Source organism: Petaurus breviceps, unplaced genomic scaffold (genome assembly GCF_028583685.1).
Source record: "Petaurus breviceps papuanus isolate PSGF00001 unplaced genomic scaffold, PetGlider_PUasm1.0 138, whole genome shotgun sequence".
Lineage (NCBI taxonomy): Eukaryota > Metazoa > Chordata > Mammalia > Diprotodontia > Petauridae > Petaurus > Petaurus breviceps.
Genome location: NW_027185694.1, coordinates 31,548,242 through 31,575,334, shown reverse-complemented (window position 1 = coordinate 31,575,334; position 27,093 = coordinate 31,548,242). Strand labels below are relative to the sequence as shown.

The 27,093-nt window shown below is 43.0% G+C and overlaps 1 protein-coding gene across 1 annotated transcript in view; it reads right to left on the bottom strand.

Annotated features, from left to right (window-relative positions):
• The window catches only part of GSG1L (GSG1 like), a 380,886-nt gene that overhangs the window by 62,885 nt on the left and 290,908 nt on the right, over positions 1-27,093 (bottom strand). Inside the window, exons 4-5 of the mRNA XM_069064135.1 lie at positions 21,052-21,163; positions 14,722-14,889 (exon numbers count right to left, since the gene is read on the bottom strand). Coding sequence (XP_068920236.1) covers positions 14,722-14,889; positions 21,052-21,163 — 280 coding nt within the window. The remainder of the gene's footprint in view (positions 1-14,721; positions 14,890-21,051; positions 21,164-27,093) is intronic.

Below are 27,093 nucleotides of genomic sequence, written 5' to 3'. Positions count from 1 at the left end.
GTCAGTCATTACCATATTGGTCCAAATACAGGGTGCATTTTCTCCAAAGTCTGGCTTATAATAAATGTTAATGTGGTAATCATTTTCTTAGGAAGAGATTGAAAAGAAGTTAATAAAGGCAAAAGAAAAGTGATGGTAAAAATAAAATAAGATACTTTTATCTGTATTGAATGGAAATGAATGGAAGGGAATTTTTAAAGTTTCATGATAAGTACATATATATATATATAAATGCAATAATCTGTATGGTTTTATTTGTAAAAAATAATTTGGAGGGGTGGCTAGGTAGTGCAGTAAATAGAGCACCGGCCCTAGAGTCAGGAGGACCTGAGTTCAAATCTGACCTCAGACACTTAACACTTATTAGTCATGTGACCTTGGGCAAGTCACTTAACCCCAACCTTCCCCCCCCTCCAAAAAGCAAAAACAAAATTGGAATTAAGAAACAAAAGAAGCAAAAACCTCATGTGTTTATTATAGAGAGAGAAAGGAAAGGAGGGAGGAAAAGAGGAAGACAGACAGACAGACTAATACTTTCTTAAGAAAGAGAATCAGAAGGAGTCTGATATGGTAAGCACCAACCCCCCCCCCCCCAAATGAAACTAACGCTACCTTAAATAGCCAGGAAACAGCTGTTCATTAAGGTTTCTGTATCACCTGTCTGTGCAGACAGATCAGCAACTTGTTAGAGCAAAGATAAAATCTCAACACCAAATTAGAAGAAAGGACAAAGACAAGAAAGTGATGTGGAGTGTGATTATACTTCTTTTCAAACAAGTTACTGATGCCTTAAAATGGGAAACAGCAAGGAAAAGACATCACCTGAGACAAGCCCTATTTCCTTTAGAAGCAGAGATAACAAGGCTGATGACTTTGTGCTTCTCTGCCTCCTTCAAATCCAATTCACATGCAAATCAAGACATCATGCTCTTGATGTCTTGGTTCTCTTTGAGAAGGAAGGAAAAATAACAACTGATACAAAGCAATTGTCAAAATAAGGAGGCCAAAAGAGCCTAGAAACTGCCTTAGCCTGTGACCTCTTAGAGAAAAAAGGTCAATGCTAGTTTAAGATTTCTCATTTCAAAACCTTACAGAGAAAAATGGTAAGAGAAATAAAAGAAATAACAAATTGCGGCAAAGAAAGAAGTCTGCAGAAAACTTGGCATGAGATTCAATTAAGCCCTTTTCTCCTGAGAACATTTAAACATTGGAACTAGAAGGAAGATAACAGATAAAAGTGGAAAATATCTATAAAATTCCTATATTTCTGTAACAAAATTTTTCTCCACCAATGACAGTGGAACCATCACATATAGATTACTAACATCATCACCTGTCATGCGTTTTAGGAGGAAGTGAAAATGGCCCTAAAGGAGACAAAAATAAGATGAGCAGCTAGACAAAGCCAAGTATACTCAGAGGACATCCTTGATGGGGTAACATCATTTTGAAAATATTGAGAAACAGATTCTCAAGATATTTGAAAGGAAATAAGCATTTGCATAGCACCAGCTATATGCCAGGCATTATGATAAACACTCTTTCAAATATTATTTCCTTTGATATGCAACACAACCCTGCAGAGTAGGTGCTATCATTCCTATTTCACAGATGAGAAAAAGGAGGCAAACAGAGGTTAAGTGACTTGCTCTTGGTTATCTACCCAGTAAGCACCTGAGGCCAGAAAAGAATTTGGGTCTTCCTGACTCCAGGCCCCACTGGTCTATCCACTGCTCTGAAAGAGGAAGAGATATCAAATGATTGGGAAAATCGTAGACAATATTATCACCCATGAAAAAGGCAGTCAATAGGACACCCATGACTATTTCCCCCGTATGCCTACTATAAAATCCCTAAAATATCTTTATGATAATGATCTGCCCATGTTTTGAGGATTTCTTTGATGAAGATATGAGAAGGAAAAAGGCAAGTTTTCATAAACAATATTTTATGTAGACCGTCTTTTTTTTTTTTTACAATTATATAATCAGCTAAAAGATGCAGAAAATACAAGACCCAATTGCACTTATTATTTGTTGATTGATCACAAAAAAAGCATCTGTCTTTGGCCCAGATGGCAGTGTAATGATACACATTTGGAAGCAGCCAAATGACTGATCCCAAAGAGCAGTGATTAATGGATTGCTGTCATCTTGGAGGCAGGTCTCTGTTGGAGTGGCAGAAAGTTCTGTCAATGGTTCTTTGCTATCCAACATTTTTCTCAGTGACTTGGATGAAGGCTAACCAAATCTGATGATGACACTGAACCAAAAGGAAGAGCTAATAGGTTGGTTGACAAAATTGGGATCCAAAAAGATCTTGGCAGATCAAAATGATAGAACAAATCTAATAAGATAAAATTAAATAAAGATGATTGAAAAAAATCTTTATGGAGATGTTTAAAAAAATTAACTGTATAAGTAGAGATTAGGGAGGCTTGATTAGATAACAGTAATTGTGAAAAATATCTGCTTCTGTGAACAAGTTTAATATAAGTCAGTGGTGTGACATGAAAGACAAAAAAAAAAAAATCTAATGCCTTTTTTTATAGGTTTCTTAAAAGAATAATGCTGTCCAGAATGAAGAAGTTGACAATTCTGTTGTGCTCCTCCCTTGCCAGACCCCATTTAGAATATTGTATTTCATTCTGGAGGCATCTTAGAAAGGAAAATGATCAAATGGATCATGTCCAAAGGGAGGCAGCTTGGATGGTGCGGGAATTGTAAACCATGAAGAGTTGCGGAAGATGGAGATGGTAAATGTGGAAAAGAGAAGACTTAGTGGGTGCATGATAGCTGTCTTCAATTAGCAGGATGGAGGTTAAGTGAAAGAATGTTGGAATTTGTTCTTCTTAAAAGCTTTTCTCAACCCTTATTAATTCTGGTGGCCTCCCCCTGTTAATTATCTCTTATTTATCCTGTATATAGAACACTTTGTATATATTTGCTTACATGTCATCTCCTCCATTAGATCATAAGCTCTTTGAGGGTAGGGACTATCTTTTTTTTTTCTTAAGCAATTGAGGTTAAGTAACTTGCTCAAGGTTACACGGCCAGTTATTTCTGGGTGTGGTGCTGAGCATCTGAGCCCGGGATTCCATCCCCAGGTCATCTTGACACTGGAGCCGGTGCTCTTACTCGCTGAGCCACCTGGCCGCCCCTAAGCAATTGGGGTTAAGTAACTTGCTCAAGGTTACATGGCCAGGTGTTTCTGGGTGGGTGCTAAGTGTTTGAGCCCGGGATTCGATCTCCAGGTCATCCCGACACTGGAACCGGTGCTCTTGCTCGCTGTGCTACTTGGCCGCCCCAGGGACTATCTTTTGCCTCTTTTTATATCCCCAGTACTTAACATAGTGCCTGGCATGTAGTAAGTACTAAATAAATGTGTATGGATTGACTGACTGGTGCCAGAGTGCAGAATTGGGAGCAGTGGATGGAAGTTGCTTGGAGACAGATTTAAATTCAATATAAGGAAAAGCTTCCTAACAATTGGATATGTCCAAAAAAATGAAATGGATTGTTAACAGAAGCAGTGAGATTTCCATTACTGTAGGGGTCCAAGCAGATGTTGTATTTACAAATCTGTGGCTTTTTCCCAATTCTCATTTTTCTTGACCACAATGTAGCCTGGAATCCTGCCAATTACCCTCTTTTCCCTGGTAGTCTTTTCTTTTTCTTTTTTCTTTTTGGAGGGGGAAAGGCAGGGCAAGTAGGGTTAAGTGACTTGCCCAAGGTCACACAGCTAATAAGTGTTAAGTGTCTTAGGTCAGATTTGAATTCAGGTCCTCCTGACTCCAGGGCTGGTGCTCTATTCACTGTGCCACCTAGCTGCCCCAAGTCTTTTCTTTCTAAGTCTTTGTGATTTTGCTCTTTCCTGATTCTTCTCTAATCTGTCTGACTGTAAGCTATTATTATCAATCATAACACCTGGGTCCAAATCCAAGCTCTAAAACATCTAACTATGTAACCTTTAGCAAGTTATGACATCTTCTTGAGACTCAATTTCCCTGTCTGTGCAAGAGGGGAATATACTTGCACCACTTATCTCACTGGGTTGTTGTAAAATTTGCTGCCTACAGCATTAGGTTATTTTGACCAAAGCACTTAGTAAACCTTAAAGCACTAAAGAAATATATATACATTGTTATCATCATTGTTATGAAATTCACCTCCACCCTTCCCCGGCCAAAAAACCGTTTGGAGGTATAGTGGAGCTGTGCTTTCTAAATGGAGAATTCTGGTTGGAAACAGAGGCTCTGTATCCTTTCTTTCTATACTGCCCCCCCCCCCCAAACACTTTACCTCCTGGAAGTTAAATTCTACCCAGAAGCACAGGCCTTGGACCTTTATATTTAGACCACTTATCCTTAAGGACAACAGTCAGATGCAGGTTAGAGATGGGCTGGTGATGAGCATAGAAATGCAAAAGGGCCTCTAGGTGTATATGAGTCAGAACCCTGCCAAACGTGATTGGAAACAGTCACAGTTGGGGCTATACCAGGATTCCCAGAGTCAACAGAAGATGAAAAGGAATACTCCAACAACAGGAAGGCTCTGAAACTGTCAAATTCAAGGGAACTAGGGAGAAGCAGAAACGAAACAGAAAGTGAATCAAAGGAGACTATTGAAGGGATCAGATGAAGAGGAGAACATGCACAGAGAAATCTGGGAGGAGGAGGCCAGCGGTCCAAAGCCAGAGAAGCCCTACAAAAGGGCCAACACGGCTTCTGTCATTGCCTCATGTCCCTGCCAGCACCACCTCCTCTAAGCCTCCAGAGCCCGAGACCTTCACTTCATCTCTCTCTGTTTCTATCTGCTACCTGGCAGCAGCCTTCCGATGGGACCAAGGCTGGTGTCCTCATTAGGGCCAGTGCAGCAGCTGTTGCCTTCTTGCTCCCAGAGCTTAACTGTCCTGCCCCCTTGACTGTGGTAACATCCAACACTCTAGAGCCCCACCATGGAGGTGGACAGAAGCCAAGGCAGTGAGGCATATGCTGTGATTATCTGGGGTCATACTGCTTGTATTGCCCAGAGCACTTTTACATCTGCTAGGACGATAGAGGAATTTTTAAAAAAAGGGAACTGAGGACTTATCAATTCAGCCAAACGGCTCTTACTCAAAGCACGGCATTAAGGAGAGCAGGGAGGTCACATGGAAAGCAGCCAGATGTGCTTCTGATAGAGTTATAAAACAAGAGCCATTGCAGGACCCTGTTTCACACAAGACTTTCTCTAATCTCCCCAAAATGCATTCTAGAGTGGCAAGGAGAGCAAGCTGTTTGGAGAGAGACTTTTATCTTTACGAATATATTTCCAACCACATCTGTGATTACAGAGTTCCCTAATGGAATGGAATGGAGAAGTATTTATTATGTACTGACTAAGTGCTAAGTGCTGGGCTAAGCTGAGGAAACAAACAGAAAAAGCAAGACAGTCTCTGCTCTGAAGGAACTCCCATTGTGATTAGGGGTGGCTACAGCTTGATACTGGAAGGTACAGGACACAGCAGACAGAAGGGCCTTGCGGTCCTTAGGGTGCAATGGGGAAGTAGATGGCACAACAGGAGAGATTAAAGGGAGTGATCTATCACTCTCCATAACCTAAGAGTCTTGTTAGATATGTAGGGGGAGAGGTGGTGCAGGGATCACTGTGGTGGGGATCCCACTGAGGCTTAGGCTGTCTCTGGGGCAGAGACTCTGATGTTTAAGATCCCTGAAGCATGCCAAACAATGGTAAAACGAGTACCAGTCATCTTCTAAATTCAAGACTCACAGAGCTCTCATACCCTGAAAGACAATGAAGAAAGAGCTAGTAAACCTTCCTGAATGACAGTCACATTCATGGAAAGAAGACTGGAAATCTGGGGTCTAATCTTAACTCTTGAACCAAAGCATCCAGTGACTTTGGGCAGACAGTGACCCCTCTCTTGGCCTGTTTCCTCATTTTAAAAATTAGGGACTGAGTCAGATGATTTTTATTTCTCTCCTGAGTAATGTACAAAGTTTACGTTTTACACACACACACACACACACACACACACACACACACAGCATTTCAGAGCTAACCCCAATGTTCTAAGCCAGATTCTGGGAATCAGAAGCATATCATAGGATGACAGATCTAAAACTAGAATCCTTTCATTTCACAGACAAAGAAACAGAGGCTCGGGGACGTTAAGTGATTGCCCAAGATCACTTTAGTATCTAGCTTTCAGAAATGGGATTTGAACCTGGGACCTCTGACCCCGGAGTCAGTGCTCTTTCCACCACAGATACCACACTACCTCTTTGTGGCTGCCCACTTGCGGGCAAAATGCACTTCCTGAAATCCCAAGGAAGCAGTGACAGTTGTCTCTCCTCTCCTAGGTGCTGAATGGGGCTTAGAAATGGCTTCACAGGAGGCTAAGCTACAAACGATAGCTACAGTAGTTCATGGGATCAATGAGTATTTTGGCTGGAAGGGCCAGAAGAGATCAGCTAATCCAAACCTCTCATCCTACAAATGAGGAATTGAGGTCAAGATGGGCCAGTGACCCAGAGTCAGTCATTCAGTGAAAACAGAGCTAGGTTCTGAGCCCAGGTACTCTGACCCTAACTCGAGGTCTCTTTCCATTTTCCCATGCTCCCTCTCTGGGTGGGGGACTCTCAGTCTATCTCTCTCTCAGGTAGGAGGGGTACAACCCTAACAAGAGTCTCTGGAAACCATGAGAGGTAGAGACAGTGCAGTTAAAAGAGCTGGTCTTGGAGGGAGGGAGCCTGGGCTGGGTTCTTGCTTCTGGTGTTCAACATGTATCATTCTATAATCACAGGATGTCAGGGACATCCTTGGGGGGACTCCCGAGGTCATCCAATACAACCCACAGGCAAAACTGAAATCTTCTCTCCAATATCCCTGACCAGTGGTCATCTAGCCTGTGTTCAAAAACAGGGGTGATAGGAGACAGCTCTGAGGCTCATGAAGTTTTTCCTTATATTGAGCAGACGTCGTCCTCTCTGTTGCTTCCTCTCCTTCTCCCCCAAACCCACATTGGTCCTGATGTTGCCCTTCGGAGTCACAAAGGAAAAAAGTTAATCCCTCTCTCCCAAGGCAACTTTTCAGAAGTCTGAAGAGAGTGAACACACAGGCACTGTCTGCCCAGTATACCCCATCCCTGCCTAAAAACCCTCACTTCTTTCAACTCACATTAATAAAGCTTCACTCTCACCATCCCCAGCCCACTTTGCCTGCTCCCTTATCTATAAGATGGGCATTACAACACCTGCCCCGCCTCATCCTACAAGGTTGTTGTGAAGAAGGGCTTTGGGAAGCCATGTGCTTACTATAGATGTAAGGCATTCTGATTCCTGACTTCAGACACACTGGCCTGTGCTCCAAACATGCTTTGCATTTTCCTGCCTCACACTGTTCTCCCAAAATGCCTGAATCCTTTGTGTAGCCATCTGCCTAATTCCTCCCCACCCTTCAGGAACCAGTTCAAATTCCATCACCATGAAACCTTTCTTGCTTCCCACAGCTGGCAATGATCGTGCCCTCCCCTGCACTTCCAGAGGATCTCTTCTGGCCAAGGAGACAGCATACCTATTATTGAAATTATTTGTGCAGGGTTATTGTTTTTCCCAATGTAGACCATATAGCTTATCTAGACATTTAATTTTCCCTAGAAGATTGTGAACTCCTGCAAGACCAGAGCTGCTTCTCTCTCTGCTACTCTAGCCTCCCCATGCCTGGCATTGGGTCTTGCACAGCAAGAATAATAATTGCTCACATTTCTATAGAGCTTTATAGTTTACAAAGTACTTCCCACACACAACAGCCTCATGAGGTAGGTGGTACAAGTGTTTTTCTCTCCATCTTACTCGTTCTTAGATTAAGTGTCTGGTCTAAGACCACCTGGCTGCTAAGTGCCCAAAGCAAGGTTTGAACCCAGGGCTTCTGCTGACTAGCCCAGGGTTCTTTCTGCTATACCATGCTGCCTCTCAAAGTTGAGTTTGCTCAGTAGGAGAATCACAAGGTTTCTCTGAAAACTGGTAGCTGGCCAGAGCTGGTACTAGACTTTGTTGGGGGGCTAATCTCAGTTCTGCCACCTACTCTCAGCTTGTCCTTGAGCAAATAAATTGAGACCCGAGTTTCTTTAGCTATAAGATAAAGGGTACTTCTCTCCCTTCCCTTCCTCTTTCCATCTTGTTTGCATTCTGTCTCTCTTCCCCTCCCTCTTTTTCTCTCTTCCTGCCTTCACGCTCCACTCTCTTTTTCTGATTTCCTTTTTCCCTCTCTCCTTTTCTCTTCCTGCCTTCTCCCTCCCTCCCCCTTTTTCTGACCTTCTTTCTCCCTCTTTTTCTCTCTTCCTGCCTTCTCCCTCCCTCCCCCTTTTTCTGACCTTCTTTCTCTCTCTTTTTCTCTCTTCCTGCCTTCTCCCTCCCTCCCCCTTTTTCTGACTTCTTCTTTCCCTTATCCTTTCCATCCCTTCAGATACTTTCCATCATGCAGACATCCCCAAAAAGGTAGACACCACGGAGATTTGTGGTCCTCTCTAATACCCCATCACCTAATGATATACTTAATGCCAGAGTTCCAGTCAAGGAAACAAGTTATCCTTTAAATTACTTTTTACCTTATAGATGAACACAATTTATACTTGAGAATAAGCACTTATCAAGACATTATGAAAAAAGTATTGGATTTCAAATCAGAAGATGTGGGTTGGAATACTAGCTTTGCCACTTTTTACCTCTGAGCCCTTAGGAAAGTCACTTAATTGGCCTGGGCAGGGGGTTGGACTGGATGACCTCTCGGATGCTGTCTTGATCTTTCCATGATCTGTAATCCACACTCTGAAACTCTGGGGTCTGGTTCTGATTCTGCCTCTAAGTAATTCCGAGACCCTGGCCAAGCCATTGGCCTCTGTGTGACTCAGGATTCTTATCCATCAAATGGAAATAATGAGACCTGCCTTCCCTTTCTCCTGGGGTTGTTGTGAAAGTGAAATTAGACTCACATATTCACAGACAGAATGAGAAGAGACCTTGGAGATCATCTGGTCTAGTTTCCATATTTTACAGAGAAGTAACTCAATATCATATTTCAACAGAGAGGTGAAGTGATTTGCTTGGGGTCACACAGCTACTGAATTGCTGGCAATATGTATGAAATCACTTTGAATCGTTAAGTGTTCCTTGCAAGTAGGGGCTGTTTCTTGCTATGAGAGAGCAGAAGGAGTATCACAGGGATTTTATGGCTGCAAATGGAGAGTCAGCACAGAACTAAACCAGATTGTAATGCTTGGCAATGAACAACGTCAGCACCCATTTCAGATTCTGGCTCCTCTGTCAATGACTAGCTTGACAACCTTGGGCAAGAGACGTGACTTTTCTTTCCTGTCTCAGCTTCCTCCTGTGTAAAATGAGGGAGGATTGGACTAGATTCTGGCTCTGCAATTCCATGATCTTCTCAGGCTCTCAGGCTGAGTTTGTCCCTGGCTTTGGGGGTGGGCTCACAGGACATTCCCCAATAGCTTTCAGAATCTAAATAAATCCTCCAGGTTATCCCTGGGATTGACTGTGTGTTTCACAGCTGCCCTGAGAGCCAGACAGCTGGAAAATCAGGCAGCTGGAATATTCCAAAGACTATGATCCCTAAACATCAAGCTAGTCATGTTAGGGAGGGGACAACAGCTGTCGGTGACCTAGTTGGGTGGCAGGCAAGAGTGAGAGCCACAGGGCCCACTCAATAGTTAATTATCCCAAATGGCCTATATTCTCATCCTGCCCCTATCTTCCCTTCAGCTTGTTCTAAGACTACTGATACCTGCCTCTTAAGAGTAGAGACCCAAGAATGGAGGGTCATAGTATAATGACCCACCCAATGCCTTGCCTTCACAGCCTTCAAACTTTAAGACCTGGACCACTTAACTCCACCTACAGTCTAGCACCAACCCAGGCTCTGGAATCAGGCCTAGCCTTGGGTATGGAGAATATAAGGAGTTATAGAAACATAGATTCATAAAATTTAGAGCTAGACAGGCCCTTATAGACCACCTCATTTTAAAGAGAAGGAAACTGAGTCTCAGGGAAGTTAAGTGACTTATCCGGGGTCTACCCCTGGGATTGGCTGTGCATTTCACAGCTGTCCCAAAAGCTGGAAAGCTAGAATACTCCACACACTATGATTCCTTTAAAGACAGTTACTAGCCATGTTAGTGACAAGACAACTGACAGGTGTCTGAAATTCCAATTCTAGGGCCCTATCCAAGATGAAATCTAAGTGAATGAGATGCCAGATGGTAGGGAGAAAAGTTCACTGGAATCAGGAGAGATTCAAATTCTAGTTCAGACATGAACTTCTTCTGGGCAAGGCACTCCTCTCTAGGCCTCAGTTTTTGCTTCTATAAGACAAGGGTCATAACACTTGCTCAACTTACCCCATAGGGCTGTTCTGAGGAAGGTGTTTTGTACCCTTTAAAGCACCAGAGCAATAGGTCCTTTTTTTGTTGTTACAACTAGTCCTTTGAGCTTGGTTTTGCTTCTGGACAAAGGGCCCTTTTTCATGGCCCCAGGACCCAGTCCTTGTAGAGTAGTTCTGATCACTGGGGCCCTGTCTTGTCCACTACTGCCTAAGACAGCAGTTCCTGCAAGGAAAAGTTTCCTTTCTTGGGCTGTTCTTTCCCCTCTCTGTGGGTTAGCTCCATGCCCAGAGATGGACCCCAAGTTCCATGCTATGCAAATTCTCTGTGGCTTCCTGCCTGGATGCCTGTGCCTCACCTTACTGTACATCTGCCCATCTACTGGTAGGTCTGCCTGCTGCCAGCTCAGGGAGCTCCCTGCCCAACAGCCACCCTCCTGCCTGGCTCTTCTCTGATTCTCTGCTGCTTGGAGAGGTAAAAATTCTTTGCCTATCTCTGTGCTTCCATCTGTCTTCTGGGTCCTGCCCATTTCTAGTCAGGACCATCCTATAGATCAGGATCAGTCTGAGTAGGGGGAGATGTCCATCATGAGACAGCAGAATGTCATGGAGAGCCAGAGAATCTGGGTTCAAATCCTGGTTCTGCTACTTATTACCTGTATGACTGAGCAAGTCATTTCGACTCTCTGGCCTTCACTTTCCCTACTTGTAAAATGAGGTGGGACCAAAGGGGCTCTAAGGTCCCTCCCAGCTCTAAATTCTATGCCCCCTTGATTGCCCTGTGGTCATGAGTGTGCAAGACCTGCATGTACCAACAATAAGGGGAAAATGCACAGAGCTTCATAGCGTTAACACTTTGTTCCAACACAAGATACTTTGCAGAAGCTTTGTTGTTGTTTTTGTATTTCAGAAGCTAGTCTGCCCTACTTCCTTTTGGTGCTGAGGTTCTGAAGAATCCTGGATGGGCCCCATCCCTGCTAAATGGCAGATAGATCTATTCACTAAATGGCCCCTCCCTTATTCTCAAGGCTCTGTTATAGAATCTCATTTTAAAAAATAAGCAGGATGAGATGAAAGTATCTGAAAAAATGCAGTGGCTATTCTGTTCTGCTAGAACCGGATTCTCAACCTGGGGTCCATGGAGAGATTTCAGAGACTCCACAAACTTAAATAGGAGAAAATTACATCTTTGTTTCAATAAAATTGATTTCCTATGTAATCTTAGGTATTTCATTTTATACTTTTAACAACATTATTCTGAGAAAGAGTCTATAGGATTCACCAGACTACCAAAGGGGTCCTGGGACATACAAAGAGGTCAAGACCCACTCCTACCCCACCCCCACCTAGAAGCTAGAAAATGTAAAGGGAGTTGACTGAGAAAGCAGGGGAATCATCTTGTGTCTTAGGTCATTGCCATATGAAGCTACCCACAAGCAGGCTACCATGGCAAGGTTTGGGTTTTGGGGGAAGAGGCCCAGATAGAGGGATTTCATTCTGGTGGATACCAATGGAAGGAAATTAGAGGGCCCTTGGTGTGACTTCTCACTCTGTACAGTAATTCCCCCCACAGCATCCCTAAAGATGGTCATTCAGCTTTTGCTCAGACGTTTCCAATTTAAGAGAACTCTCTATCCATTAAAGTAGCTCAGTCTACTGAGTCTACTACAGTTCTAATTGTTAGGAAGTTTTATACTGAGCTGAAATTGGATTCTCTATAACTTCCACCTATTGGTTCTGCTTCTGCCCTCTGAAGCTACAAAACAAATCTTTTTAGTCTTCCACAGGACAGCCCTTTGAATACATGAAGAAAGCTAGAAGTCTCCCTATATAACTCCTCTTCTCCTGGATACAGACTCTTCTCTTAATCGTTCCTTGTGTATGGCACAGTGTTGCTAACCTGGTCGCTTTCCTCTGGGCATACTTCAGCTTGTTCCTCTTAAAATGTGGTGCTCAGAAAGGGACATGACATTCCTTCCAGATGTTGCCTGAAGGGGTAGAGAAGAGAGGGACTATAACCTTCCTCACTCTGTGGACTTGATTTCTATGAATGCAATTTGGGACTGAATTAGCTTTATTGCAGCCATCCTACCCTGCTGGCTCTGACAACAGGAAAAGTAAGAGGGGACAGTAGGGCCATCTTCCCTGTGCTGGCTGCTGGCTGCCCTGTGAATGCAAGAGCCCAGTGGCCTTTCACAAGAAAGACATGAGTACAGTTTGAACAATACAATATAAAACCATCTCCCCTCTCTCTTTATTCTAGACTTTTTCATGCATTCAAGAGTTGTGTTATCTGAATTTTTGTCCCAAAAGCAAAAATGGTTCCAAGTAGACACACCCTAATCAAATGACTTTTGAATACTGATGCTGTCCCAAAGGTCCTGATCTGCTTGTGATCAACAAATAATAATCATATTAATAATAGTGACTCATGTTTCGGTAGCATTTTATGGTTTACAAAGAAATTTCCTCACACCAACCCTGTGAAGTTATTGTCCCCATTTTATAGATGAGGAGACTAAGGATCAAAGAGAACAAATAACATGCCCAAGATTATGGCCTCAAATCTCATAGGCCTCAAATCTCATAGACCACAAGATTCCAAATGCAGTGTTCTTTTTGATAGAATCCTAATAAAGCTAGCCCCAGCCTCAATATTCTAACTTTCTTCTGGGCCTCACTGAACAGTAGGCATGTCCTGATTTAACCACACACTCTGGCCCCACAGGTTCCCAGACCCAATTAGAGGCCTCAGTGAACAGCAGGCCCACTGCCTCACCTCCTCCAACTGAATATCCTAACTTCCTCATACATGCCTTACTGCCCCACTAAAACAGCAGGCATGTCCATGTGATGCACTGCCTATAGCTACCACTGGCCCCAGACCCATTCCTCCTATTTCCTACAGAAACAACAGGTGTATCCATGCACTCCACCACAGGCATCCATCTAATCTCAGACAGGACCACAATAGCCAGCCAATCAGAAAGCAGCACCACCGGGACGCTCCACTAGGATGTGGACCCCAAAACAACAGAAGGAATTTTCCCTGAGTAGGCACCTGTGCAGTTATAGTAAAGAACTGACCTACAGTAAACTTATGATGTAGAGAGGTTTATTATATCATCATCATATATTAATGCTCCCCAAATGCGTTTTTCTGTATGCATTGTGGGTAATCACATATGAAGTTCCACCTAGGTTAGGACCCCTCCCCTATTATTACCTAATCCCTTGACAGACTCCTCCTGCCTTTTTAATATGCATAATTTCTGTTGTGTAATCAGCATCATTACACTATAAAATTTCCTGTCTTGTCTTACTGAAGCTACCCGTTTCTCTTAGAACTCAGCCTGCTCGAGAGAATAATACTCAATAAATGTCTTTTCTTGGATTGGAGGTGGTCTGAGTCTTAATTCTTTGAGATGACCCCCACAACACACCATGAAACCACATTTTGACTACCACTTCCTTCTTACATTCTTCAACTCAGTCCCTCCCTGCAGGCACTCTTCCCAAAGGAATGTAAATTTTGATCACTGAAACTTACAAGATATCTTGGGATTCATGAGCTAGATTTATTTCTTAAGGACTATGCCTTAAACCCAAATCACTCTGGCTCTCATGGATTGAACAAGAATAGGTTATAGGCCAATCCCCACTTGGTCATTGTTTAGGTCCTCATTGACTCAGAGTAAATGTAAATAGAAATTGTCTCTGTTTTGGTCAGAGACTCTGAGGGTCTTTCCCTCTTAAAGTGATTTTTTTTAGAGTAGGTAAAAGAGACCATTCTCTGCTTCTTGTCTTACCCAGCCTTAATCATTGGGCTTTGCTCAGTCAAACTGAGGCCTGTTAAAGACCTTAGCTAAAAAAGGCCAATGTCTCCCACTACATCCAGGCCATCTTCAGTCATCCTGATCTATATCTTGCCCCTGGACCCAGATGGCTCAGGAGGAGAAAGTGAGGCTGGTGACTTTGTACAGCCCTCCCTCGCTCAAATCCAATTCACTTGCATGTCACAGCATCACCTCCCTGATGTCATGGGCCTTTTCAAGAAGGAAGGATGAACAATAACAACCACCACCACCCTTCTACAGAAGGGGGGCTTTGCTCTCCAATTGGTTCTAACCATGATGGCCTGAAAAAATAGTAACTTAATAGAGCCAAGAAGTACAATTTAGCCCGACCCATTCCGGCCTGTCTTTTTGGGAGGATCTAAAAACTCTGAGTGTGTATGTTTCCTGGAGTTCTCAGAACCAACAGTGGGACCTGTGACCTCCTTCCCCTGACCATGCATTGATGCCACACATCTGACCTCACTGACCTTTCCCGGAAGTATTTGATGGCCTCTGGGTCAATGAAGGTTGGCTCCTCTCGGAATCCCTGCTCAAACACTTTCCGTTTGTGCCGGAACTCGATGACAGTCTTGGTGTAAGAGTTGAGTGTGGTGACCGAGGCTGCCATGCAGCATGTGAAAGAACCCCAGGCCAGGCTGCAGAAAGAAGAACAGAGGGAAAAAGATAAAATAGAGACCACAGTAAAAGAGAGGATTAAAACATCTAGGGCTGAGGGAAAGGGGAACTCATCTGGACGAAGGCTGGGAAGAGCCGCTTCTGGGCTTTGTTACCTATTTCTCTTTATCCACATCTCAACTTTCTTTCCCAGAAAGTCATAGATTCTCATATCATTGATAGAAGTTGAAGGGTCAGTAGAGGTCGCCTACTCCAATTTTTGTTGCACAGAAGAAACTGAGGCCTAGAGCCAGGTCTAATCTACATTGTACTGTACTTTTGGTGTCAGCATATGAATCACAGCTGACAACAAGAAAATATCCTTCAGTTCTAGGACCCAGAAATCTGATGGGAAACCAGCTGGCCCATGTAAGTCATACCCATTACACAATTGAATTCAGTCAACCATGGAGAGACTAGGAAAATGGAAACTGCGGTAAGTGTGCCAGAAAAGGAATACCTACTTAGTCAAGAACCAGCATCAACTATTCCTTGGTGTTCTGGCCTAAGTCCAAGAGAGACAGATGTTATCCAAGCACCTCCCTTCCTGTAGAAGCTAGGATCCCATCTCCTATTGTCTTGTTCTGTCAATCTATGCACTTTCTTCATGGTTAGTCCATTAGAGACTGGCCATAGAGAAATATCCTATTTATGAGTCCCTTATAGAGCCTGGACACCTGAGTGCAAAACCAGCTAGCCTTTGTCTTATCTGTGGGTGGCTGAAAAGATACTGGCCTGAGCTGATCTGATGGCCAGGGATGGCATCCAGTGATGAGATGAAGGCATACACTAGGCTAACTGGGATCTTGACTGAAAGAGTGATTCTGAAGCTCTTTTTGCCTCTACTCTGCAGGAATGATAATTGAGGGAAAATGCAGTATCTTTGAAGTTGAGGACTATGAGGGGAGAGAGGGATAGTGTGGAAAGTACAGGTTGCTAATGAGGGGGGAGGTGATGAGATGAGCTGGTCTCTATATTCCATCCTGGTGAAGCATAGAGGATGGAGGGGCAGACAGGAAGGAAAGAGGGAGGTGAGAGCATGGCAACTGGATTGGAAATTAACTTTGAAAAGTTTCAAGATTGAATCAGTTCAGTCATTTTCAGTCATGTCCTACACTTTGTGACCCCATTTGGGGTTTTCTTGGTAAAAATACTGGAGTGGTTTGCCATTTCCTTCTCTAGCTTATTTTTATAGATGAGGAAACTGAGGCAAACAGTGTCAAGTGACTTGCCGAGGGTCACACAGGTAGTACGTGTCTGAGGTCAGATTTGAACTTTTGATGAATCTTCCTGACTCCAGGCCTAGCACTCTGTGCACTGTGCCACCTAGCTGCTTAAGACTGAACACCCACAGACAAATACAGACTAGCAGGATTTGGTTTTCCTGTTCCCCCAGGGACTCAGAGGGAGGATATTTTTACATTTGTGACTGACAAAAAAAAAATCATGACCAAATGGCTATAGAAGTCGGCCCCAGGCCTTTTGCTTTCTCCTGAGCCCCCATTTCCTGGGTTTGGTGAGTCTGGAATCAATGAAGATTCAACATTTCAAGGCTTGCTTTCCTTCCTGAACTCACAGTCTCTCCTGTAGTATAGTTGAGTACCATTCACCAAAGTTGGATAGCCTGAATACAGTATCATACCAAAGGGATGTTAGAGATCAGAAACTGTGCAGATGTTCAGGGTCAAGCAACAGGGAGCTCTTTCTCCAGCTGGGAGGTCCAGATTAGTCTGCAGTGAGTCACGTATCTCAGCTGCGGTTTTGTTTTTATGCAAAAGGATGACAACACTGGCCTGCCTCAAGGGAGATGAATTAGATAAAATGCATCCCTCTGTTTCTATAGTCCTGTTCTAGGACAATAACTACAAACTGATCTATTTCAAACTGCTTTAATAGACCTTGGATTTTTATAGGAGAACACATTAATGGATTGCCTTGAAAAGCTTCTCCTGTTTCAATTTTGCAAGTGAGCTAATGGGGTAAACACATTTGGATGCTAAGCCATGTGGGGAAATATGGTGCTGGGGCAGCTCTTAGCCCCAAGGGAGGTAACTAATCTGCTGCTTCTCCTGGGTAACTAGAGGGCACAGAGAGGATAGAGGTAGGAAGAGATAGGGTTTAACACAGTTGAAATCTGAAAAGAGCATAGGCAATGGAGAAGGAGCCACTATCTACTGTGCCAAGCACTTTTTAAACATAAAATGGCATAGCACAAATTATAACTGACATTTATTGGAGAGGTTTTCAGTTTATGAAAACATTTTCCTTACAACAATTCTATGAAATAGGCATAATAAGTAATATTATCTCCATTTTACAGAATCAGAGAGGCTAAATAATTTAACCATCACACTGCCAATCATTCTTAGAGCTAGGTCTTAAAGCCAGGTCTTTGACTTCTAATATCTTGTCATTAGACTATGATGGCTCTCGGTATTATTATATATCACTCTATTCACCGCCATCACATATATCTGCTGGGGTTGGGGAAGTTATTCAGTATGGTGTGACCTCAATAAAACTGACATTCTTGTAAGGATGAGGCTGGTGCTAGTCATCTGATTAGATTGTAAGATCCTTGAGGGCAGGCACTATCTTTTACCTCTTTTTGTATCCCCAGTACTCAGCACAGTGTCTTGCACATAACTGGGGCTTTGTAAAATTTATGGGTCGAATTAGAAGACCTAGGTTTGAATCCTCATTTCTAGTTATGTGACCTAAGACAAGTCATTTTACCTAAGCCTCAGTTTCTTCATTTGTAAGATTCCATCTGATTGTTTTCGATGCCCTCTCTAGCTCCAAAAACTATGATTCTATAGCAAATGGGGCCAAGAGTCCCCAGTGCAAAAGGAGTCAACCTTGGGCTAACTGGAGGAAATCAGCAGTCATTGGGAAGTAGTTAAGAACCAGGGCCAGAAGGAAGGTGCAAGAGAACACCTGGCTGAGGAAAGAACGGTCAGAAGTCATAAGACATGGAAGGGATTTAACTAGTGCCTCCCCAGTCCAGCACAGGAGGGGAGAGGCCAGAGGGGAGCCTGTGCTGGATGAAGCTTATAAGAACAGAACCAAGAGAATTAGGACAAGATACGGGAGGGCAGACACAGCTCATGAAAGGATAGGAGGGGGCTGAAACCAGACTTTAGGAATCTGAATGCTTTCCTTACCAGGAGAGGCTACTTTGGTGCCTCTCATACCCAAGGCTGATATTCAACATGGTCAGCAGAGATGATGAGTTGAATTGAATTTTTCTATTACTGAGGATGCGCTTGCACTGAGACATCCACACACCCCTTGTGACCAAGCACATGCATTCACAAGCAAGCTGGCAGTCAATAAGGTTGCAATCTGAGCCTAGGGAAGCCAATGTTTGCATTCTCACTAACCCTGCACTCCTAGAGAATATTTCACTTCCTTCCTGAAATCTGAACATCAACATTTTCACTAGAATGGCAGCTTTTTAGAATGTTAGCATTGGAAGGGACCTTAGGGATCATCTCATCTACTACTCACACCTATTGACTTCATTTTCCAGAGCTGGGCGGCTATAACAGAATGCCCTGGCCTCAGTAAGAGTCAGACAATCTGGGTTCAAATCCAGGTTCTGCTACATATTTGCTATGTGACTCTGGAGCATGTCATAACCATGCTGAGCCTCAGTTTGCTGACCTGTGAAATGGGGATAGTAATAATATTGGCATTACCTACCTCACAGGGTCATTGTACAACTATGCAGAGCTGGAAGGGTTACAGAAATGTGAGCTCAAAATGAGAAACCTGAGTCTCAGCAGAGTGAAGTGACTTGTCCAAGGTCACAAAGCCAAGCTGGTTAGTAGCTGGGTTAAAACCAGAACTGAGGTCTTTCAGGGCCCAGCCTTCATTCCACAGTACCCTTGGCCTCTCGGAGGTGTTTTCATTCAACCTGTTAGCCAAATGTTTACAGTTCTCTTAATCTTACTTTCAGCCAACCCCTTCTCATGGGATTTTGGGTAGCTTGACAAATGGCCCCACACATATTAAACAAGAGAGATGACATAGCAGAGCTCTGGAAGAACCCCCAAATGTGAGCTTTCTGGAGGGATGAAAAATAGTTCAAATCTATCTTCTCTGGGCCTCAGTGACAGGGAGAAATATATCAGCCCTAACACATCCCCACTCACTCAAGTCCATACTATGAATAAGTCAGAAGGGAAGTTGGTGACGCACAGCAGGGGGAGAGGCAGGAGGAATGGGCAGGAATGCTTTCATCTCTACCCTCTCTGGGGGAAACATTCTCTGCCCCAGAGACCAAAAAGCTTTCCTCAAGAATATCAATGAAGGGGTTTAAGGCATTGGGACTTTTGGGATGGAATTGCTACCAACTACTCCCATCTCCTGCCTGTTTCCAAACATAGAATGGCTCTTCAACATAACTGAAGGGTCTTGGGTATCCCAGGATCCACATCCTTTATCCCTGAATGGTGATTGGAGAAGACTCCAGTGAAAAGATCAGAGATCACAGGTGCAAAGCTGGATGGGAAGTGAGATGTCTTCTAATGAGTCCAGTACTTCTTAAACTGTGGGTGGCAATCCCACATGGGGTTGTGAAAAATGTGGCAACAGCAAAAGGTTTCTGAATACACAATGACCAGAAAATTGATTAAAAATCAAACACAAGATGAATCCCGGGGGTTTCTGGCATGGCTTGCCAGTGTTTTATTGGGCAACTTCACTGTAGCCTTGGTTCTGAACACAAAGCATGAGCACTTTGTACGGTGCATGCCCTCAGGTCATGCAACACCCACAAACACGGCCTAAATGAGAAAAGGGGTCACAGGTGGAAAAAGTTTAAGAAGCTCTACTCTAATCCAACCCCTTCATTTTAAAGATGAGAAAACTGAGGCCCAAGGAATTTGAGTGACTTGTCCAAGATCACACAGTTTGTAAACATCAGCAGTTTGCACATCTGCAACATTCTTTTTCCTAAACTACACTTTAGAAAGCTAGATGTTTTGGAAGGAACTTTCATAATCGAGTCCAACTGTTCTCATTTTACAGATAAGAAACTGAGGTCCAGAGAGATTAGGTGAATTACCCCAAATCACACAGCTAGTTAATGGGGAAACTGGTATACAGTTTCTTGACAAATGGCAGAATGCAGGAGAAGGCTGAAGACAGGCGGCAGAGCCAGTTAAAGGTGGTGCATGCAAGCCTCCATAAGGAAAGTCTAAGCTTCAAGGAAGTAACTTCAATCAGCTGCTTGGCACATTTCAGCTTCCAAATCTCTGACAGATTCTTTAGACCTAAACTCCCTAATCAGCCACTGGCTCACCTTCTCATATCAGCCCCACAGATCTCCTCCCAACTGGGGTCTCTCTTTTCCCACCTCAGGCAAAATTTCTTTTCCCCAGCATCAGTGGTAATGGTCACTAATAACTGGCATATGCTGACCTTCTCTTGGGTGGGTCCTGACAGCTGGAATGGGGTCTTGCAATTCCAAGCCCTGGGTGCTTCCACCATGAATATTCAAATTCAGCTGGACTCTCGGAGGCTATGAATTGACTCGCTGAGATTCATTTTGGGGTTGGAGGATGTGGTCCTTGAGATATGTAATTAATGGCACATGGGCTACCTTCAGATGGAGCTGAGATCCCATTAACTAGGCAAGACCTCCTTAATCCTAGAGGGTTACTAGCAGTTATGTAGTCTTTTAAGGTTTGGGAACCATTTTACCCACGCTGTCTTTGTTGGCAGGGAACCTCCACCCACTGACTCCCTCACTGAAGACCCACAGTCAGGGCCTCTAGCATCGGTGGGAGGTGAAAAGATGGGGAGGGGTCATTGTCAACAGAAACTGTATGCTCTTTCTCTTTTGTGGGCCCGTGACCATGCCTCCATATGGATAATGCCAAAGTTTTCTGACCAGATGTCAAAGAACTATGGCATTAACAGTAGCTGAGAGGTAAAGACACTGGGGAGCCAAGAGATGAAGTGACTTTGCCCAAAGTCATTTGATTAATAAATAGCAGAGACAGGAGTTAAGCCCACGTTTTCTGATGCCAAGTCCATTACTCTTTCCACTGTGACTCTCCTTAGAGAGAAGAAAAACAACCCCCTCTGACATTTGCCTGAAGGAGCTGCTGTCACAAGTTGAAAAGGACACATACCAGAAAGACCAGCCGTAGTCCCAGGAGTGTGGTCTCCAGTCTTCAGGTCCCAGGCTGACCGTGACTTGGAAAACTTGAGTGTACATCATATGGGCGACCATTCCCAGGAGGCCTGGAGGGCAGGAAGCAAAACAAAACACTGTCAAGAAATCAAAACTCATCTCTGTCCTTCCCCACCTGACAGTCTGTGTAGGGGCACAGCATCCCCTGCTTCCCTAGAATTCCTTCAGGGCTCTCACTGTGCTTGACCAACTTAAGCCTTTCTGTGCATTTCAGTGACCCACTCTGATTTTAGCCCTCTTTCATGAAAATATCCTTTTTATCTGAAGAAAAGTTATCAACTTTCAACTTTTATGCCTGTGCACATGCTGTTCCCATCACCTAGAACTCAATTCAACAAACATTAAATGCCTAATATGTGCTAGGTGTTGAGGCAGATATAAAAATAATTACAATGGGGTCCCCACCTTCACAGACATGCCTCCCCAGCCCAGTCCTGGCCAATGCCTGCTGACATCCTGCAAGACTCACCTCATATGTCATCTTCTCCTCTCCTGATCCCCCTAGTCAGAAATGAGCTTTCTATCTCCAGATCTCATGTGTTACCTTGCTTGTAATACTTTCATGTACTAATTGCGCTCTATTTTCTGTCACAGTTATTCTTACACTTTCCTTATCTTTCATTGAGTACAGGAATTCTTTCTTACCCAACACTGTATTATTCCTAAGTACCACCTCCATCACCTTCAGTACTCAGATCTATGCTCTGCACACAGCTGTCCCTTATTGCATCATGGAGTCAAGGAATCAGGAAGCCAGAAGGGATCTAAAAGCACATTTTGTGTAACCTTGTTTTACAGAGGAGGGTGTGTGTGTGTTTTGCGGGGCGGGAACAACTTGCCTAAGGCTCCATAGGTAGTAACTGACTCCAGATTCAGTGCTCCTCCTCTCTACCGCGTCACCCACATCAATGCATAATAACAGCAGTAATTATTGTCATAATTATAAGAATAGCACTTATGTAGCAATTCAATACTCACCATGCACTTCACAAATATCTCATTTTATCTTCACGACAATCCTGAGAAGTAAATGCTGTTATGATCTCCTTTATATAGATGGGGAAGCCAAGGCAGTCAGGTTAAGGACTCACTCAGGGTTACACAACTAGTACGTGTCTGAGGGCACATTTGAACTCAGGTCTTCCTGACTCCAAGTCTAGGAAGCACTCTACCCATGGTGTCAGCAGCTGCCTCTGACATAGAGGGAGAAATTACTTCCCTGCTTTCACATGTTGTTGTTACTGTTGTTCAGGCGTTTCAGTCATGTCCGACTCTTCATGACCACATTCTGGGGTTTTCTTGACAAAGATACTAGAGTGGTTTCCCATTTCTTTCTCCAGCTTACTTTACAGATGAGGAAACTGAGGTAAATAGGGTCAAGTGACTTGCCCAGGGTCACACAGCTACTAAGTATGTGAGGCCAGATTTGAATTCAGGAAGATGAGTCTTCCGGCAATCTATCCACCGAGCTACCTAGCTGCCCCAAACATGGTGCCTTGTCACATGGCAGCAGAGCTAAATTTACACACAGTCTCTGATCCCAAGTCCAGAGCCACTTTTCATTTAAAAATGTGTATTCAATTCAATGATGTCCCTCCTGGCGTATGCGTAGGAGCAAGAAGGAAGAGAATAGGGGATATGGTGCATAAACATGGAAGATCTGTAAGCCACAAGGAAGGGCTCCTAGGAGCCTGCTCTGATTGTGCTGCTACAGATAAAAGTTACTTTAGTTCAGGCTCTTGTTCTCTACCCTGGTGCCTGAGTCCCTGTCCTCATATATCAAGGAGCTCTGCCTAATCAGACCAGGCTAAAACTGCTTTCTCTGATGCAGATGAATGTCATCTGGGGGCCAGTGGGCTCACATCTCTCAGCTATGCGGCACACACTTAATGCCAATGAGAATACCTCAGGCTTTCCCATTACCGGCTAAGGTACCAGTTAATGGAGTTTTTAATCTTTCTCCCTAAATATTTGGTGAATAAATGAGTCTTAGGGCCTAAAGCAGGTTTTTAAAAATAATTGCCCCAGAGTGGATCGAACTAGAGTAAGTAGAGGGTGGTCAAAGATGTGAATGGACCTCTTTGACCCTGGTGTCAGAGACTGTTGCCTTAATGACCTAGGTGGGTGATGCCTTAGGCTCTTGGATGGATACCACAGCACAGGGCAAGTTTCTCTCTCTTTCTCTCTCTCCACATACACATACATGTGCACACACATACATATATGTGTGCATATGCATATATTGATGTGTATACACACATATATATGTACACACACACACATATACCTCCTTGAGGATTCAGAGTCTCAGGGTGAGGAGGAAAGGGAATGGATTAATTCCTCTTCTCATTGCCTCTGGGCCACCCCAACACACACCACAGGGAGGAAAAGAAGCAAAAAACAAAAATCAGAGAAGGGGATGAAGATAGAAACGGCAGAGGTATTGAGAAGGCCATTCTGGAACAAATTTCACGTTCTCAGAAGATGCCAAAGGAAGACCAAGTCAGAGTATTGTGGAATTTTAGAGGTGGGAGGGAGAATAGAACACAGACGGAGTGTTGGGACTCAAGGGAGGACTAGGGGTCAGCTACACCACCCCCCTTATTTTTTAGAGGGGATAACTGAGGCTCAGATAGAGGAGGTGACTTTTCCACCTTGGTCACACAGTTGGCGAATGACAAAGCCTATGGGCTTTTTTTTTCTGACTTTCTTCACCAGTCCTGTTTTTACTCTAATGAAGTTCCTTTCCTCAAACAAAGAACTGGTTCACAATTTCACCTGGTGCTCCCAACCTCAAGCCCTGTTAGCAACATGTCAGCAAGACTTTGGAGTCCACAGGGGCCCAGAGCATTTCTGGCTAATCTAGGCTCATGCTACTACCATAATCAATAAGGATGTTCTTAGTGTTTGGAGATCTCTCTTATCTGATAAAGGGAAGTCATCTGGCTGAAAGAGTAAAATTCTATTGTTTCACAATGATTGAGGGGAAAGCTAGGATGATTTGTCAAAAAAAAAAAAAGATTTTAATTACCAGAGGTCTTTAAAGAAATACAATTTCTTTAATCAATTCTATTTTTTATTAGTCATCATAGTGGGTGTAATAACCAAAATATAGATTTGGGTTCTTTTAGAAATTAAAAGGTTGTATTAATCTTTTTTAAAAGACCTCCATTATATAATAACAATATAATTGTACAAGTATTTTAACACAGAAAAATATAATTCTAGATCTAGAAAGATAACATTTGTAGCTGATATTTATATAACACTTAAAGATTTGCAAAGTATAGAGACTGAAGGCATGTTGACAGATTTCTTAACTTCTTGAATCTCTGGTTTGAACAGGCAATGACTTTTAGGCCTCATTGTATCATAGAAAGAACCCTGCACCTTGGAGTCCACTTGCTTGCCACTCCAGTCTAAAAACATGAGCAAATTACTTTACCTTTTTCCTCTTCAATTTCCTCACCTGTAACATGGAGATAATAATATTCATGCTACTTCCTCCACAGGATTGTTTGGAGCAAAGCAATTTATAAACTGTAAAGTATTATTTAAAAAAAAAAAGTGAGTCTTTTTCTTTTGGACCTAGGGCTGTGATTTCATTGGTATATGGAACATCCATCAAGGATATTCCTTTTACCAACATAGAGGGGCATGTGCTCTGCAATTTATGATATTAGAAAGCTCTCTGGGGTCATGAGATCTTAAATGATTTCCCCACAGTCCCAGAGACAGTATGTTAACACAGGAGGAAGGACCAGACCATACATCTTTGGATTCTAAGACCAATTCTCTATACACTATACCAAACTATTATTGCTGTTGTCCAGTCATTTTTCAGTCGTATCCAACTCTTCATGACTCCATCTGGGGTTTTCTTGGCAAAGATACAAGAGTGGTTTCCTGTTTCCTTCTCCAGCTCATTTTAAAGATGAGGAAACTGAGGCAAGGAGGCTTAAGTCACTTGTCCAGGGTCACACAGCTAGTAAGCATCTGAGGCTGAATTTAAACTCAAGAAGATGAGTCTTCCTGACTCTGGGCCTAGCACTCTATCCATTGTGCCACCTGGCTGCCCTTCAAGCTATTGTGATCATGACCCAAAGGCAGAATGACATAGTGAATAGAGGGCTTTCCTTGTAGTCTGGAAGAACTGAGCTCACATCCTGCTTTTAATACTTATTAGCTATGGGACTTTCTGTGCCTCAGTTTTCTCATTTGTAAAAAGGAGGGGTTTGGACTAGATGGCCTCTAAAGTCCCCTCTGGCATAAAACTCACCCAATATATGAAAATCTAGATTTACACAAAAGATAAATTAAGAGATTGATTGATTTACAGAAAGAAAAATTCACAGTAGGATTCCTTTAAATAGAGCGCTCCCCGAGTGCATTTTGAATGATTCAACTTACAAAAATTTGATTTACACTCATCTATTCAGTAGCAAATGTATTTTGGAAAAGCAAGGCATAGCTATAAATCTTTGAAAATCTACAGATGAAAGAATCATTTCTAATTCATTCCTGAATACAAATCATGGGCACCATATCTGAGCTACTGCAACTCTGCAATTAGCAGGGTTCATATTAATGAGGTTCCCCTGTCATTTCAAGAGGATCCTTGGCAGAGATACTAAAAATGGAACCCACTCTTGTTAATCTTTGTCACCTAATGGCATCCAGACCACCCATATCAAGGACAGAGGGTTCAAGGCTTTGACACAGAGGAGTCAGGGAAGAAGAAGAAACTTTGAACTATAGAATATAAGAGGAATAAGGAAGAAATGGTATCCTGTTCTCATTCAGGAGGATACACAGGTACCAGGATTTGTACCTGGCTCAAAGAGAAAGGGATGCATCATGGTGACCAGCAACTCCCTGAAGATGGAGGTGGCCACATGCTAACATGACATATTGAATCAGGAGGGGTGCTTTCTCCTTTGGGTTGGTACTCGACATGTGTGATGAAGAACTTCCCAGGACTTAACAAATCTGACAATACACGACCCATTGCTAATGAATCATAGTGGGAAAAGTCAAACTTCCCAAAGGAATGAGGAAGAAATAGGTTTCTGAGAATTATGAAGTCTTAGGAAAGAAACTAAAAGGACTGGGGGCAAGGGACAGATTGTGTTTTCATCACAACTTCTAAATGATGGTAGGAACTTTAGGGAAGAAAGACAGATGTGGGAAATAGATGGCCAACCCAGAAGATGATGCCAGCTTATGAGATTATCTTCATGGACCTTGGTGTATGATCCTGTGATTTGATGAGCACATATATAGGAAGCCTGAGTTTGTGGAAATTTCCAGTTCATATGGTGGGGATGTGGATGTGAAAGACTGTTAAGTGTAGAGTCAGATTTTAGAAATTCTGGGGAAAATGTTAGCTCTTTTGAAAAAAATCTAATTTAATTATTTTTTGTACATTTTAAGTTCTGAACTCTCTCCCTCTCTCCTTTCTTCCCTGCCCCATACTTGAGAAGGCCACTATTTGACGTTGATTTATAGAAATATGTGAAACCATACTATGCATACTTCTATTTATTAGTTCTTTCTTTGAAGGTCAATAGCATCTTCATTCATAGGTCCTTTGTAGTTGATTTGAGTACTTACAGTACTCAGAATAACTTGGTTGTTCATAATTATTCTTTGAACAATATTGTTGCTACTGTATATGACATTCTCTTGGTTCTGCTCTCTTCACTTTTCATTATTTTATGCAAGTCTTTCCATATTTTTCTAAAATCAATCAGTTCATCATTTCTTATAGCACAGTAGCATTCCGTCACAATCATATACCACAACTTGAACAGCCATTCTCCAATTGATAGGCATCCCCTCAATTTTAGTTCTTTGCCACCACAAAGAGAGCTGGTGTAAATATTTTAGAATATATAAGTGCTTTTCCTTTTTCCCTGGTCACCTTGAAAAACAGAACTAGTAGCGGTACTATTGGATCAAAAGGTATACACAGTTTTAT